The 18,310-nt window shown below is 38.2% G+C and overlaps 1 protein-coding gene across 5 annotated transcripts in view; it reads right to left on the minus strand.

Annotated features, from left to right (window-relative positions):
- Positions 1-2,692: 2,692 nt before the first annotated feature.
- Positions 2,693-18,310, minus strand: part of GRIN2A (glutamate ionotropic receptor NMDA type subunit 2A) — a 196,213-nt gene continuing 180,595 nt past the window's right edge. For 3 of the 5 annotated variants that reach the window (XM_069809921.1, XM_069809923.1, XM_069809922.1), the window contains 2 exons: positions 16,697-16,935; positions 2,693-15,118 (listed from right to left, as the gene is read on the minus strand). In XM_069809921.1, the coding sequence (XP_069666022.1) occupies positions 13,328-15,118; positions 16,697-16,935 (2,030 nt within the window). In that variant the 3' untranslated portion in view covers positions 2,693-13,327. The remainder of the gene's footprint in view (positions 15,119-16,696; positions 16,936-18,310) is intronic. The other 2 variants (XM_069809925.1, XM_069809924.1) reach the window with 2 other exon arrangements.

Consider the following 18,310-nt stretch of genomic DNA (forward strand, 5'->3'; position numbering starts at 1 on the left):
TATGTGGTCTTTGAAAAGGTTCAATGATCTCACTAGACATGTCACATCTAACTAGCAGGCTAAGTGCGGTCCACTCTAAAAAGAGAGAAAGAAACCACCAGATTTTGTGCTTTTGCAGCACAAAGTGGCTTATTGCTGTTAAATTACACCTGGAGCTGCAAGGATACCACCAGAAAATGTCTTTGACCTTGCAGTAACCTTGTGTAAACAATGTTAATCATTATTATCTTCTACATTACCATCCCCTGTTGCCTACTGCAATGCTAAGAAACTTCAGTGCATTAAAATCGTTATTGCCATCGTTAAGGAACAATCGTTGCTTACATTATAAACATAGATTATTTTTAATAAGTAAGATTTGAGCATACTGATTTGAACAGAATGCAGTCAACCTCTGTAATGATCATTCTGTGTAAGCTAACTAGTGGCAAATAAATAAATAGACACTAAGTTACCCCCACAGAAAGATTTTGGGGGAACTTCTGGAAAGAAAATATGGAAATCAAGGCAGAGACCTTCAGTGTGTGGAACTTCCTTTCTTCAGTGGAGAGAAGGACCCAGTTACGAGCTGTGCTGTACATGGGGAGATGCCTGCTGAAGTAGACCGCCAAGTGGGAGAAGAATAGCCGTGGCAGAGGACCACACGATAGATCAGTAATGCAATTTGTGGAAGCCATGGTTTGGGTTTTGTACTGCAACAAATCTGCAAGGGGAAGCTAATGCTGTTTGTAAACTCTTGGAAGAAGCAGAGAGACAAGTGGCTAGTGTGATCAGTGGGAAAACTCACCATGGCAAGTGGGGTGGATGATGTTTCTGTATATAGAGACAAGCAAATTTCAGCAGTTGGCCTTAAAACAGGTGGTTTTGCATCCAAATTACAGGAAGACACTTGTGTTCATACCAGGTGAATTGCTCAGTTTGCTATGAACGCTGCTGGCAGTGCTCTGCACAATATGTCAGACTTAAAAAGCTTCCATTTCCCAGTCACCACTTAAATTTTATTTTTTTTTAGTAAGCAAAGTCTTAGAGGACTGATAGTTGCCATAGACACATCAGCAAAGACTCAAAAGAATGATCTGGGAGAACATGACTATCTTTGAAGCAGATCCCAAAGGGAATCAAAGCTGAAGCCGAGATGACTCACAGACGCACAGGGAGAAATCAGCCACGCCGGCAGGTAGAGCTGGGAGGAGCAGCCTGGATGCAGACACCAGCCCAGCTCTTCACAACGGTGTTTCCAGCTCAAGTTGCACAGGCTGTGTCCTGCATCAGCCATTTCCTGTAAAGAAATGTCCTTATATGACTGAAGGACTTGAATTGGGCCTTTGGTGGACATCGCTGCAGGTGAAACAAAACCATTCAGAACACCGTGCGTTATTGTGCAGAACAGATTAGCCTGTCCATTGCATAAAAATAAAGATTCAAGATCAGATAAAGATTCCACAACCTGGGCACACTTCATTTTATTTCATGAAATGGGGAAGTTTAGATAAAAATAGAGTAGGGTCCCTTTAAAACGGCTTTCTAGCAGAGGGCAATAAGCCCAGCAGTCTTTACTCATTAAAAACCTCATTAAGGACAGAATTCCCATTTTATGTCTCTCATATTATCTGTGCAATCATGTTTATCTTGGGAACAAATAGATTGGACTGTTCTGCTGCGAGACATCTGTGAGCAACCTTTCACCTCCTGTAGTTATTCTTACATTCAAGCCGAAGCACATATATCAAAATGATGCTTTGGATTTATATAATGTCTTTCATCCCACTGCCTTGAAGAACATTATTCTAATAGCCGAGGCTTTGTTTATGCTCATTTTGTGGAATAAAGGAAGACTTTCATTAGCTGATGAGACCACCCTGGAAAATGGGCTCCTACAGAACCCCTTAGGAGCACCACGTGAACTTTGCTCCTTTAGCTGCCCTGGCCAGGCAAAGGTAAAATCTTAGAAAAGATTTTAATTGCACCACTAAACCCTCTATTTTGATCTAAGTCTTGATTAACCAGAACATTAAACAAGCTTGCTGATATCAAAGTCACAGAAGACGTGCGACATCGCTGCCTTTTTCCCCCCCCGGTTTGCTCTCCCCCGTCCTCAGCTGACGGCCGTCCGAGAGCGCTGCCGCACCAGGAGCGCTCCACAGCCCCAGCTCTCCAGCTCTTCCCAGGCGTCACCCCTGGCGGGACACCTCCTCCTCCTTGGGCTGGGCGCTGCCTCCACCATCGCCCAAAGTGCTGCCGCATTTCTGCAGCCAAGACCATCTCTCCACGCAGGCCCACCGTGGTTTGCGCACCTGATGTATTTCAGAATACGGGAAAACGGTGCCACGGGTTAACGGGCCGTCCTTAACGTGGCTCCGACTGCTCCCTCTGCTGAGGGAGCATCATTTGAAGAAGACTTCTCACACTGAATGAATTTTTCAGAAGTTAATTGTTTCCATCCTTTTAACGAATTCAATTAAACTGGGAACATCAAGCATATACTGTCAGCTTTAGCTTCAGGCGTCTTCACCTTTAGATAATTTCTTACAGCAAAGGATGGCTCAAAACATGTGACTGTTAACACCTTTCAAATCAAATCAACTACTAAGGAAAAAACAAAAGTAAGCCTTATTCATAGATGACACTTCATCTTGTACCATTTAACAAGGAAGACAGACACGAATGATACCATTGTTCATTTTCATATCAATTGGCAGAAATTATCTTTATTAGAAAAATGAATTTTTCATATATTTACAATTTTTACATCATGTTATACTTGGCACGTGTGTTTTCCCCAAATAGTTATATACATTTCGGTACACACAGACATTCGAGTCCCCCATTCCCTTAATGTTTTTCTACATATTTAACAAAAATGAAGAACACAATACAATTTGTAAGACAACCATAATAATTATATATTTCTCTATCGTAAAAAGTTTGAAGCAAACATTATTTTTAGATATGTCTCAAAATATTTATACAGTATTAGCACTCAGTCATGCACTGGGTTAAAATATGGTAGGGGTGAAGTGCTGTGAGACAGTATGCGTAACGTGGGAGAGAAGTGTGTGACTCCCTGCTCCTTCAAGCTGCAATGCGTGCTGTTGGGTGGATCCAACTACCACCAGGATTTCAAAGGCAGGGACAGATGGGTGCAGGGGTAGCCGGGTATATGTGTATCTCTGCAACACGACAGTTAAAACTGGGTGTGTACAGATACTTGTGTGTTAAAATTCATTTCAGTTTGCTATACCTGTCTGATAAAACAGGTCGTAACTGGAATGTCAAAACTAGTTTTCAATTATTCTCTTTTTCCCCAAACCCTTTCTTGTGGAGAATCCCTTAGACTATGAATTTTATAATGAAATTCTGGATTCTTTTAAAAGTGAATTATTTTATGCTTGATTCCATTTCACCAATATTCTTTTATTTCTACTCTAACATCCTGATTTATTTCCCCAGGTGTTAAGAGGTCTTCAAATCTCTACTATTCTTTGCTAGCAATTGGAAATTTATGACTTACCCTTTGGTTTGAAGTATTACACTCTTGAGAGTGTTACAGTAAATTGCACTAGTAAATAACAGAAGTGATAGGCTTTTTAATTTACTGTGTATGGAATCAAATGGTTCCAAGATTTCTGGTAAGATGTTATTTATGGAATGCAAATTTCTTCTACTGCAATGTAGATTAGTGCTCTGTGTAACCAGTACAAATTAGTACACTTGGAGTTTTTTCCCCCATCAGAACAAGAATACTTTTCCAACTGTACTAATAAGTAATTTTCTGAGCAAAAACCTTAGTTAATATTGTGAATTCTTATCTTCTAAGATACAAATGAAACTAAACTGGTCTTAGGATGATGACTGAAGATCCAATACTAATTTTCAGTTACATCTCATTTTTCAGAGTTCAACTGCAAATAAGTTCCAATCAAAACCCAAATAGCAATACATTACTTGAAACTGTTAATAAATGGTTGTAGAATCTTTGTCACAATGCTGAATTTTTGTCTTGCCCCTCATTCTCCCCCAAAACATTATACATATACATATATATAAAGCTTACATATAGCTTTTATATATATACATGTATGTATACAAAGACTAATCAGGACAACACATTAAATTTACATTATTCAAGTAAACAGGTAAAAATGTTTTTAAAAGTGTAATTTGAGTTTTTAAAATATTTCTGGTGGTTTTTGTTTAGCAGCACAGAAATATTAGTGTTTCATTTAAGCCAGCAACAATCATTAAACAGGATGAAAGGAAGCTTGAAATGCCCTTCAGGTTTAGTGTAAATTTGAATCTGATGAATTAAAATTAACATTATTAACTCACAGGTGAAGCACTTCTGAGAGAACCTGAAATGTATGGATGCAAATTTTGCATAAAAATAGCATACTTAATTAAGAATCAGGTAGGAGTTTGCCTGAAACATTAATGAATTCTGTTTGTACCTTCTGGTTGCAACAGGGAAGACACAAGATATACTGTGCATGTGCATGTGGGTGTGAGGTGTGAAGACAGAGAGATCAAGCTGTTCTTCATCAGTGCAAAATGGACGTTCTGAAGTGAATAAGACTATTTCAAAATCTTATAGCTGATATCAAGTGTAAACTGTAAAAAGTTCTTATTAAAAATTGCACTAGTTTCCTTCCTAGCTGGACACAATTTTACATGATGCAACTTCCATACCTTTACAACATGAGGTTTGGTTTTGTTTTTTTTAATTCTGAGCATGAACTGCACTAAGGATCTTCTCTTCCATTGCTCACTCACACGTCCCTATTGAAGTCAAAAGGTGTTTTGCCTAGGTTTGGAATCCAGACCTAGGCCAGGTAAAAACGAGCTAACCAAAAATTTTCTTCTTGCAGATGAAGGACTTGGAGCCAAGCTCTTCTCCAAGACACACTTGTAATGAACTGTAGACAAAATTTGACCCTACAGAATTTTCTGTTTCTGGGTTAAGGTGGAAAAATTAATAACTATCCAACTCTCCCTTTGAAAAAAAGCTCAGGAATTACTTCAGACAAATGATTCCAAGGTATTTTTTGTCATAAGTTTTGGTTAGAGCACTGTAAATTTAGAAAAGAAGCTGAATACCACAATCATTTCTTGGTTAAAATCTCCACATGATCAGTAATAGCAAGCTCAAAAGCCTGTGCATTGCAAAAAGTGATTCTGACTTGAACACCACTGCTAAATACTGCCTCTGTGTGCAAAACCAACTTTGAAAACTGTCCAGTCTGCATGGAAGAATACACGGGCAGCCACTGGTGCACACACCAGCTGATCTTTCCTGGGAATATTTGGGGTTTAGGTATCCTTCCTCAGCTACCTTAAGTAACGTGTTTAATGACCAGATGTGGATCGCGTAAGCTGACACAGAATTTTAAAGTCAGTCACCACACCAAGAGACCCCCTCTGGCCATGAGTTTTCAAAATAGTATGAGGAGACATCCTTTCCCTATGGCTTTGTTACTGATAGTGAGTATCATTTCCAGCTCTTTCGGACAGGAGCTCCCCTCTGACCCGTTTTCATGTGTCCTGGCACAATGCAATCCTGATCCCAACAAGTCCTTTAGCCTCTTCTGTAATAGGTATCTAACACTACAATAAATGGTGCTAGAGGCTTTGTGGATCTAGGAGGTTTGGAAAAGAGAGAAGAGAATCACTTAAAATAAAGCACTGCTGAAATGTGTCCCATGGCTTCGGGACATTACTCACACATGACTAGGTTGGAAAGTGTATGCACGCACGCGTGTGTATACTGTATATATATTTAGTTTAACAAGTTTAAACTATTAATAAACAAATTCTTATGGTATTTGGTAATTAAAATATCAGGCTCGTATCATTCAAAATAGTGCAACCTACATAGCAATATACAGGAAAATTACACACATTGTTCCTATTACCATTAATATGCTTGTGCATATCAAGATGACAGGATACCCTTTTCCATAGGATTAACCTTTTGCATATTTAATTGTATTCTTTGGCCCATTTTCCTGTGAAACCTCGTATGACAACATAAAGACTTTGGCTTTAAAAAAAAAGAAAATTCCCATTTTTTCAGTGACTTTCAGAAACTTAAGTAGAATTCAAATCACTTCAGTTAAAAATTATCATTTCCTCCAGAAACCACACACCCCACAGCCTGTCACAGACCACCCACTAGTGTGGATAACTGTGAACCTCCAATTTAATTTTTTTTTCGCTTTTGAAGATCATCTACACTTCAAATGTTGCACAACACATCCTCCAAAATTTTTCTCGACTCCTCTAATCTTGTCCCAACAGTGAACAAGAAAGGTCTCCTTCCTCAGTAGCATGGGAAGGCACAGCAACCTCATGACAGCCTTTGACTGCATCACTATGAGCCCAAATACAGGGTTTGCAATGTGAAACAGAAGCCAAAATATACTTTCAAAAGGTTTTTGCCATTAAACACCATTATTAAATAGGCTCAATAAAAAATTATCAGACTAAAGAATCCTGTAGTAATGATGTAACACAAATCTCTTCAAAACAGCTATTCTTATGTACTGCAATGCACAAAACAAATTAAGAAAAAGTATTCTCATAATGCATTTGCTGAGAAAAACATATAATTTCGTCTAATAGTACTAGAAGTGCAAAACAAGACATTCTCCAGTAAAATTTCATGTCACTGTAAATATTACCATTTGCCCACATTAAAGCTTAGTACCATTTATGAGAAGTGAGGAAACCTTCATCAATTCCCAAGCAAAGTATCATCTCACTTGGAACTTTACAGTGCACTGAATAAGTATCACAATATTTATTGGTATTTATTTTCACAGTTTTCTAACGTGCACATAGAAATATAATTTTTGAAATATATTAGTGAAAACAAATACTAATACAAAAGGGAAAGGACAAAACATCTAGGAGTATAACTGCTTATCACCACTACTTTTTAAGAGTTGGAGAGTCAAAACCATCTCTCTTTTAAATATGTAATACTATATTTAGTGTGGTTATCTACTAATAAAGGTATTGCATGACAATGTTACAGCATGGTTATATTTTCTACTAATTTAGCGTTGTTTTCAATACAGGTAAAGAACTAAGCAAAAGGAGTAAAAAGTGTCATTTAAGTGCAAAACAACAAAAACCTGGTAAATAGTGAGGTAACTTAATTTTACTTATATTATTTCTGGTTCTTAAATTATAGATATGACAAAATCATCACAAAATCACCAGTGGATTCTTACAGCTGTTAGACTCGCATTCATTTAAAAAGAACAGTTTCAACCACAGCAGATATATTCTGCAGTATGTAACAAAAAAGCCCAGGAACCTGCGAGAAGAACTAAATGCATTTTCACTGCACAGCAGGGCAATGCGCACTTGTAATCCTGACTTCCAAAGTTGCAGGACATTGGAAGAGCACATATTTTTAGAGAGCATACTCTGTACACAGGTTGAGAGAAGCAGGGGAAAAAAAAATTAAAACCTTGACTGAGGTGAAATAAATGAGGAGCTTATTTACAAAGAGCGCAGTAACCCTCCCCAGCAGAGCAGAGAGAAGCAAGGCAGGATTTCTGCTCCCATTTAACAGGGCAACAGACAGCAGAGAGCACAAACAACCACCTCTCCGTCCCACAAACATTGCTGTGACACTCTAATGAAAGCGAACACGGGATTAATTCCACAATGAAAGCTGAGTACCAACAAGAGTTTTACGCTACGTACAATATGCACACATCAGACAGAAAAGTCTGCATGATCAGAGCGATGCAAGAGACGTGACAGTCTTGAGGCTACTCCCACTTAACCACAGCTTCACGGGTGACTCCAGCCAGAGCACATTGAGCCTTTCCTCTATCATACCATATACCTGTCTGCACTTGCATTTACATCCACAAATAAACACACAGCTGTGATTAAACTGTGCTCCTTCCTAGTGATAGTAAATACTAACATGTTGCTAATATATTTAAATAAGACAGTACAGGTGAGCTTGGGCAGGGAAATGGCTCATATCATAAGTCATACTTTAAAAGGCCTTCATGCTCCTTCAGAAGTTCCTTTAGCACTGTTATACTTTGAAGGCTCAGCTCTCAATAGGAAGGAAGATTAGATTAAGAAAATATCGGTAAAACAAAAAATTTAAGTGTATCACTGGAAAACTCTTTCTACTTTGAAAACCAGATTGCCCTATACAGGAATGATATCTACTTTAAAAGGACTCTTGAGCTAAGATAGGACTAGAGCTCGGAAAGGGAAAGTTTAGCAAGGGAACGTGTGACACTCCATCTCGAAAGAAGCACATGATGTGATGATTAACACTTAACACAATCTAGGCAAACCACAGGACAGTTACTGTTCCATATTAACTAAGGGAGGATTTTGCCATAAAAGATCTGTTTTCACTAGGTTTTATATATCAGACATCTTAAATGCAACGTAAAACAACAAAAAGATTCACAACTTGAATTCTTCCTAAATCCAAGCTGACTCTTAGACCCTCAGATTCATACCACAATTCCTGTTGTACATCGATGAACCCAGCAAGGGAAAGAATAGTACCAAAATCTTCCCCATCACTAAGATGCATATGCTGCACTGGAGAAATGTGAAAATAGCAAGCTATTCTACAAGGAATAGTCTGACACTTTTATTTCATGCTGGACAGTAACATGGTATAAAGAAAACGATGATGCTGACTAGGCTGGGAGTACTGCAAAACCCACAAACGACAGTGCTACCGTAGTAACTACTTGCATAAGCACAGGAACCTATATGCACCTGCAAGGTTTAACTTGGTGCTCACTTGCAGATTTAACGAGCAGATTTTTGAGGCTGGGGATAAATAGGCCATTACTTTTCTAAGTTCACCTAACTGAGACGGCTAAGATAGGAGCCTATACTTTCTAAAAAGTCAACAGAGCGAGGTAAAATCTTTCAGGACACATCACACACATAACTGCTCCCAAGCCTTCAGTGCTCTGAACTACCACCCGGAGGGAGCTTCCTCTGTCTCCCCACTGGCAACAGGAAGACCTTAGCCTTCCAGCACAGAAACCCAAAGCTACGCACACAGCTCTAGGTTTTGCTTCCTTTAAAACTATGTAAAAAGATTTCTTTTCACCAGGGAAAAAAACCCAGAACACTCCTGATTTCCCTTGTGAGCCTTATTTCACCTCCTAAGTGTTCCTGAAAGATCATAGAGAAAGAGACATGTATTTATGAGATGCTGCCAAAACACGGTGAGCTGGTGGTGATTTGGTTTCTGTTTGTCCACAGCACTCTTTCTCCTAACCAAGCTTCTTAGATAGCAGAATAATGAATTCTGAGCAAAAGCTGCAAAAACATTAAATGAAATTTTCCAGAAATACAAAACCTCTTATTTTTCCTTAATTTTGTCTTATATATTAAAATACCTTATTTCCATGCGTTTAAGTTAGTGGGTGGCTACACTGCTCTAAGAAACACAAGCAGAACACAAAATCCATTTGAAAGGAAAAAGGAAAATTTACTGTGGTGAAAAGGGAAAGACAAAAACATGAAGAAATTCTACAATGTCTTTAAAAAAGGAAAAAAGCAAGAGGCAGGTATGTCTATGTAGCTGTTTTTACCTCCATGTACCTACTCCATTCCTCAGCAATTCAATATCCTGCCTCCATAAAAGTTGTCGTCCAGGAGCAGTGTAACACTACAGGACATGCTACCAAGAATGGCTCATATCATTTACAGCCTGATTCAGTTCCAGCTGGAGTCACGGGAAATCTTGGTGATAGGAATGACCAACAAACTGCTAGAGCTGTAATCAGGAAAATGTAACAAGTCACCAGCACCATCCAGAAAGGTACAGAAAGGATGGCCACTTATGCAGGAAGATTCTTTTCTCCTCTTCAAGAATAGCAGCAGCTAGAGTGAGAGAGAGGGAAATACAGAAAGTCTTGATCTCAGTTGAATTGAAAGTCAGTGCAAATATATCAACAAAGCTCAGGCAATATTCAGAATTCCACGCACTCTACAGCTGAGCCTCACAAGCTGTGGCTTGTGGCTCTACTGTTGAAGATTTTTCTTCAACTTCTCAGCTTCTTCTTCTTTACATGTATACATCTGCAACCACACCAGCTACTTGCCTACAACCCTACACTTTAGCCTTTTCTTCCCCCTTTATTCACTGATCTTAAATGCCAAGATCAAAACAACAAATGCATGCAGATTCTTATTCCCTCTACTTTCAGTATCTCGTATCTTTTTTTTCTCCTTTAAGGCAGCATCTTTTATTTCCATGTGAACAACTGCTGTGCAACATTACCAAGTCTTCCCTCTGCCTCTTTAATTTGTTTTGCTTTAGGGGAGGTGGTTGTATTGCATATTTGTGGTTAATAATAATAAATCTCTACAGTCACCAGAAATCTGCTCAAATCAGAAAAAGCAAACACTGCAATGTATTTCTTTAAAGCTAATTTGCTTGTACATTTCACAGGAGGAGAAATCCACCTGGGTTTAAGATGTTTACACTTGGATCTCAACAGTTTACTTAGAAAATGTTGTAAATGGGAATTTTTCTTTCCCAGAACTTCACATACAGTACTTGTGTATATATTGAATTATGTGTGTCTAGTTAGATAGAGATGATGATACAAATGACTTGGAGCAATCAGCAAATATTTTGAGAGCTTTAAAATGACGCAAAAGACAAGAGCCACCACTGAGTTTTATGAATCACTTGGTAAAAGTCTCAGCGACTAGCATGGCAGTTTTTGGTATGATATCAGCAAATACTGTATCTGCTGAAACACACCAGATAGTTCAAAATACTTAAGATTTTACTTAGTATACTGTGATTTGGATTGGAAATTAAAATTTGCCCAAAATATTTTTTTTAAAATTCATTACAACAATATTTATGCCTTTAGTGCCTTTGCCTTCCTGTAGATCTAAGATAAATAGTATACCTATGTCTTTGGGAAAAGGTTTTGGCTCATGAAAGGTAGTGTTAATCCCATAAACAACCTAGCCCTGCTTACCTCATACAGCTATTCCTAAGAAATGTGAATCTCTCTAAGGGCAGGTAAGGATCCACTGTTCATAAAAACTACATCCATTGAGGAATCAGAAAGCATACCACATGAATCAGGGCCAATAATTGCGGCCAAATGTTGGATAAAGAATACTCAAAACATATTTGCTCTGGACAGTGTACAGATATCCACAGATATGCTTTCCAAACATACTTATAATGAAGTATACTGAGATTCCTGGAAGCTGGAAAGGGACTCGGAAGCCCAAATCTCATTACATTTCATTCTTTCAAAAACATCATCCTCCACCATCATGGTGAACATACAAATACATTTGTAAATACCCAGAACTCATTCTGGACTGTTTGGTAGTTAAAGTCAGCCTAACTCTGTTTAATAAAAAAATTGCAAGCAAAATTCAAGAAGCTATATTTTGTCTATCCCTATACGTCATTTATATTATCTCTCACTTGCAACTCTGCTCTGCAGTATGCTATTCCAAATTAAGCAACTTGCATACTGTACCTCTGGCATGCAGATACTAGAATTACAGCTGACAGGCATGATTCTATTGAAAAGAGTTTCAGTTTAGAGAAAAAATAGGGTAACATTCACATTTTCCAATTCACAGTGGTAATGGTTTCCCTGCTCACTGTTTTTCTGTGAAATGTAGAGAATAATGCTTGAATAATCTCAACTTCCTCTACACAAAAAACCTAAAGCAATTCTCAAGAGTAGCAGGAGAATGGGAGAGCACCACCTGTTGAATGCTTTCAGTATTTAAATATATTAGCAATTATATTTACTTCTTTAGTTTAAATTAAATTTACACCTGTACACTCACTCTACTCATGAAAGGCTTCCTTTCTTCCCTTCCACACTCCCTTATGGTTAAAATCTAGTGGGTTTTTCTTTCCAGTGGGGGTGAGGAGGGGTGTGTAGCAGACATTTTATTTGCAAAATAATCTGATTATTCTTTACTAGAGGTAAAAGTCATATAACAATGCATCCCTTTTATGTGAATATGTTTGTTTACCAATAAGTGATAATAAAGTTACTGTTCCTTAGTTATGTGTGCATATATTCGATTTATATTACAGACTTGATTGGAGAGGTTGAAAAAAATGGTCTGATGTTCAACAAATATGCACAATATTCTGGAAGGAAGAAGTCCCTCAAAAGGTGGTAATCCTTCACTGTGTATGCAAATAAATGGTATTGCACTCCTCACTGATTACACTGAACGTATGGCTGTTGGTGTTTGATACTGTATTAACAGCTTTAACACTATTAACATACAATTAATTAGATACCACTAATACGCTATGAACAAAGAACTACAGTGGGTTGGGGTTTGGTTTGGGAGGTGAAGGAATAAAAGAAATACTATACAGCCCTGAGTAATCACCAGTAAGGGGCAAATGCAAACTTACGTACACATTAGGCCTCAAGGTTACTAATAAAGTCCACAGCTCCATAGTAAGTGCCATATAGTGATATCTAAAAATATATACTCTGGATTAGGCAGCTGTGAAATTTCTGACAAGATGACTGCAGACTTTTCAATGAACTTAGTTTGTAATGGTAAGTGCATGTGAAATATAAGAAAAGCATTTGTACATTAACATTAACCAATATCCATGGGGCTTCCTTTTGGTACACAGCAGTTCACATGTTTGGGCCTACAGCCTTCCCATTTATTTTTTGTCAGTCTAGAATGAACATACTAATTTTGTGCTAACACACTGTATTTTACTTATTAAGGTCCCAGGTTTGGGGTTTTTTTTTATTATTACTGTTTGGCTTTGAAAATGATTATGAAGCTAAAATATATCTTTGAAAGTCTAGCTTTCTGTTCTCTTTTAAAGTCTTACTTTTGAAACTGTGCAAATGCATTCCTAATTCTTTTTGTCTGTGTCATACTACATGCATACCATATTGCTTATCCAGTACTAGAAAATCATTAAACATTTCTAAGGACAAAAGTACATTGAATGATACTTAGCAACATAAATTAGAATAACCGAAATAGTAAAATAATTAGATACAAATCAGCATAGTTGCCAACATATATTGGGGCTATTTCAGTACAGCTTGCCATTTATATATAAAGCATACATAAATGGCTATTTTTTATCCTTTTCAACAAGACATTTTAAAAGGATAGTTAAGAGCATACCAGTTTACCTATTCATGTACAAAAGTACATTGGGAAAGGGAGAGGTTTACGTATCATTTACCATAGCAGGATACTGTTAAAGGATAAATTCTCCCTCTAAGATGGTGGCAACTATTTTTTCCCTACAGATAAAGTGTTCATGGAAAATTTAAACATCTGATTCAATGCTAGGCATTTTCTTATACACACGTCTATTGCTACAGGAATTTAAAACCCTTGGAGTTGAGTACAAGCTATTCCTATTTGCAACGTAAGGCAAAACATGCTCTGAAATGTACATGTCATTATGGATCCGACCATCCCTGGAACAGTATGATGTTGTAGACTTTATGGATGACCTTAAATAATTATCATTTCTTCCTCTTGTTGGTAATGAATGTTTATAAAGATCAGCCGGACTTCGCCTAAGAGATAAGTGCTGGTCATCACGATACGAGTGCAGAAAGGGATTATCATCTGAGTGAACAGGATACAGGGACTTGCTCCGCTTACTGTCCTCTAGAGCATGAGTTAAATGTGAGGCCTTGTTGCTCAACAGTTTGCTTGAGGGAACACTAAACATGCTTGCATATGGACTACTTTGTAGAAATTTCTCTCTTTCTTTCAAGCTTATACTACGAGAAGGTCTTCCAATATCAATTTCCCTGGATTTATCAGCAATATTATCAAAAGAATGTTGCCTGCTAATCCTCAACTTATTTTTTTTATGATATTGCAGAGCATTATTTTGTGACCAACTATGCTCATATATTTCTTCAGGAAGTGATAAGTTCGTTGTATCCTGAAGCATCTGATCTTCTTCAATATCATAGAGGTTCCCCATCCGCAAGCATGCGTCACATTTATAGGGAGATCTGCTCGAATAGTGTCCCGCATAAGTGGGCAAATTGGAAAGACAGCTCCTGCAGTGGGTGGAATTCTGTCTGTATCTATCATTCATGTCAACTAGGGAAGCGTTTTTATCTTTTAAAGTATAGTGCTTTGCATAAAGTTTATACTGGTCATTATTTGGAAGACTGTCTTCATTATGCAAGGGAGTCCTGTTAGCATGTTCTGCTTTCCTGTAGTTGTCATTGTGATCTTGATAAACGTCAGGAAACTCTATAGTTTCTGGAACGACAATGTTTTCGATGTACTGAGGTGTGTCCAAGCGGAATCCTGGCTCCTTGTCAGCATCAATCGTGTAGATTTTATCCCGTGGAGAGCTCTGTTTGGTTTTCAGATATGTCAGTTCCACTTCACTACAGTCTTTTGGGTATTTTGATGCTACTGTCCTTTTTTTAAAATTGTCCTTGGTTTTGTGGTGCTTGTTGTTGTTTTCAGGTTCCATATGGCAAGTAGCTCGGCTTGATGTCTCTGATACATCTGAATGGACAATCTCTTCAGGAAGGTATCTTTGGCTTTTCACTGAAAGCTGCCTGTTTTCATCTGACCCATCTTCTCTCTGGGAACCTTGGCTCTGACGTACAGATTCTTGACGTAAAGATTCAACAGATTTCCTCCAAAGCTGCCTGGGTCTGGAGTTCACTTTTGCTTCTGCTGTTACTGCAACCTCTACTGTATTTGGATTGGACTCATTCAGTGTGAGAGGATGCTGACCTTGGAAAACGTAGTTGTTAAGATTGTCCTTGTGTCGATTGCCAGGAAGTGTCTGCAGCTCACTGATGTTGTCACCAAAAAAGTTGTCTTTTGTCTGAAAGGATCTGTTATCAGAAAATATCAAGTTTCCCTTATCCATGACCATGTCCATAATCAAGGAACCCCTATGAATAAAATCAGCTGTTCTTTTGGGGGAGTTAATTCTTGAAGGATTGAGATTGGTCATATTTTTCGCAGTTCGCAGTAGTTTTAACATGTTGGTTTGGGAATTGGTCAAAGTAAAGTCAGGAGACTTCTTTTTTTCTTCAATATGTACTCCATGAATGCAGCTGTAAATACCCTGTAATATAAGTAATACAATACAAATTAAATGACCAGGTGTAAATTTTAATTCTTCCATTCTATTTTTAATTAGCAATAAAGAAAAATTAAACATTGCTTATCTAATGACTGGAAAGATTAAAAGGATATATCTATCTATCTATGGAAGAATAATTTCTGCCATATGTTGAAACTGTAAAGGAGAAAAATTGCCAGTATTTTACAAACTAGTGTTCCATGTTGGCCTCCCCTGCTTATTCCAGAAAACAAGATTAGAAGGGACCCCAAAAGGATCCCTAGTCTGGTCACAAAATGTAACCAACCTTCGGTAATGGAAACTCTGTTATTTTAAACCAGTGATTAAGTTAGCCCCCTAAATAAGCCTGCAGTCAGCCTATTTCTTCGAAGTTAAGGTACTTTTCACTTTCACTGAAACATAAAGGCTTCTAGTCATTGTATTCTAGCTTTTCTGTTTCCTATCCTAGTACCTATGAAAAAATCCCAGCTCTTTCTAAAGCCTGAATTTGAGTTCATTTTGAGAAAAAGGCTGGAGCCCATCTTTTAACTCCAACCTCTTTGGTCACTCCTGTGAGCTCAATTGCCATTTCTGACCCCGTGAACTCGTAATTCTCAGAAATTTGCCTTTGAAATAAGTACTTTTTTTCCCTTGCATTGGTTAGGAGAATTTCACATGTAAAAGGCCAGAAGTATAAAGTTCAACTGTAAAATGTGGAGGTTAAAGTATATATGCTTTTCTAGACAATCCCCAACAGAGTAGGGCAGAGTATTTTTAATACAGTTCCAATACAGTCCAATTTACTCAACAGAGTAATTTCAGCACATTTTAAAGCAACTAGGCATTTTAGTATCATTTTCAATTCTCCTCAGCTATATAAAAGATGCAGAAAAATCAATTACCTAATGAAAATACTATGTGTTTAAAAAAAAAAAAAAAAGACAAAAACCAACTAATTTGTCAAAAATATAAGAACAAGCACATACTTCCCTTACTTTATGACAAATATCAGTTATTTGGATATGTAAATCCACTTTGGGTTTGGTAAAGTTATCATTAAAATCTGTCTTAGTGTCTAACCAAACATCAATGACACGTGTTTGACCTTTTCTCATACGGTTTATTCAAGTTTGCTATCAAGAAAAGCTTATAAAAATATTTCAGTATATTTTTATCACTTAAAATCCACTTGTTTAAAAAACTGAGAGATAATGTCTGCCATCAATTTAGTATTTATTTTGTTTGATTTTTTTTTTTGTGGAAATGAATCCATTTCCTGCATCTGAGCAGTTCTACCATCTTTTCACCAAAATTTCTCCTAAATGTATTTGTTTTCAGCATTTGATTACTGATTATCCTGGCATATGATAATTCATACCCTAGAACAATCCAATGGAGAAAAGACTTCCATGGAGTGCAAGTACATCCCAAGCCCCTTGACTACTTACTCCAGAGCATCACACTGATGGTCTAACATGAATTTCAAATGTCCAAGTGGGAATAAAAGGAAAGATAATGTTTTAGGGAGGTAGTGTTTATTCTGTCTGTTGCCTGAAGGGGGAAATGGAAAGTAATACCAACCCTGCTGATTGAGAACAACAGTCCCGGCCTATCTGAACAGACTCCAGTGAAGCAGAATCTAAGTTTCCAGTAAAATAAGTGCTCCCAGACGAAGGTTATTAAACTGAGTGCCATGGCTGCTGCAAGCATGTAAAACACTCCCGCCATGTTGTCAATGTCCAGCTGGCTGCTCATGACTTCATTCTTCTCGTTGTGGCAAATACCAGTCAGCCACAGGGTTTCTAACTCTTCCATTTCCCCTAGGGAGAGCAAGGAGTCAAACCAGTTAGAATGCAAAAATTACTGCTCACAGTATTCAAAAGCATTTGCAAGTTTAAAAATACAGCACCATTTAATGCTTCATTTGTGGAGCACTTTAGTCTTATCTACTAAGGATTTGCAAATATAGCAGATTTCAAATCGCAGCACCCTACTTTCAGATGTCCTCAGATTTCATAAATTACGTGGGAAGCTGGCTGCTCTAGAGAGCAGCATCTGTGATTAGGGTAAAACTTTCTTCTGCTTGCTATAACTAGTATCACTTGTTAGAGAGAGTGGAACTGGAGTGTTCCAGTCTAATAGGTGCCACCAGTGCTGCTCCCTTCTGCAGGTCCAGCCGGCAGCAAGCCCGTGTGTGTGGTCCAGAGGTGCTGATACACACACGGACCCTCACGGACAGCCATGTCGTTAGCAGCACCCGCACGGCACTCACAAACACAAATAAAGACGGCCTCATTCTCCTCCTCCTGCCCAGCTGATGAGGACTGAAGTTTGCTAGTGAAACATGCACACGCCATCACTCATGTGATTCACAAACACACCAGTACTTACAGACCCCTCAAACATTGGCATGGGCTAAGTCTGTGTAATATCTGTGCCCAGACCCTATACACTCCTTACCCAGGCACTGGGTTGGACCTCGGGTCTTTCCAGAAGTCCCCTAACAAATCACATCTGCCCCCACACTCATAAACATCAAACAGAAAGCAAGACCACATCAAAACCAGCTAAGAACGGAGTTTAGCAAAGAGATGGGACACGCTGTAGTGATCAGTCACAGAGCTCAGTCATACAAGCATCCTGACACACAATCAGACTTTATGCCCCCTCCTCTTCATTTTCCTACCTGATCCACTCTGACCCCTCCCTCTGGCCCTTCCCTTAAACATGGCAAAATAAATTTCACATGTTCTCACAATCCCTTTAAAACAGGCCATAAGTTCGTTCTTTCCTGTGAGATCCATGATAAACTTATTTCCCCTTTTCGTATGAGTTGCAACGTTCTGGCTGAACCTCTCCCGACATGTCTGGTCTCTGCTATCATTTCTGGTATCTCTTGTTCCCTAGGGTTTGGGTATCTGGGGGTTTGGGTATCTGGGGATTTGATTTATTAGTGTTCCTGTATCTCTTTTTTTTAATGTTGAACAGCAACTAAACAGATAACATTAAGATCCAGGTATCTACATAGCCTTTGCATCCACATATCCCTTCCATATTTTTACTCTAGCCTCCTAGCCCAAGACAATGTTTCTGAATGTTAAAAGACAGACCATCCAAACAGCAAAGATTAAATGGCAAGCTTAAAAATTCAGCATGAGCAGTAGCAACCAGGTCCAGCAGTTGGCTGCCCCTAGA

The sequence above is a fragment of the Haliaeetus albicilla genome, chromosome 22 (assembly GCF_947461875.1).
Source record: "Haliaeetus albicilla chromosome 22, bHalAlb1.1, whole genome shotgun sequence".
NCBI classification, from domain to species: domain Eukaryota; kingdom Metazoa; phylum Chordata; class Aves; order Accipitriformes; family Accipitridae; genus Haliaeetus; species Haliaeetus albicilla.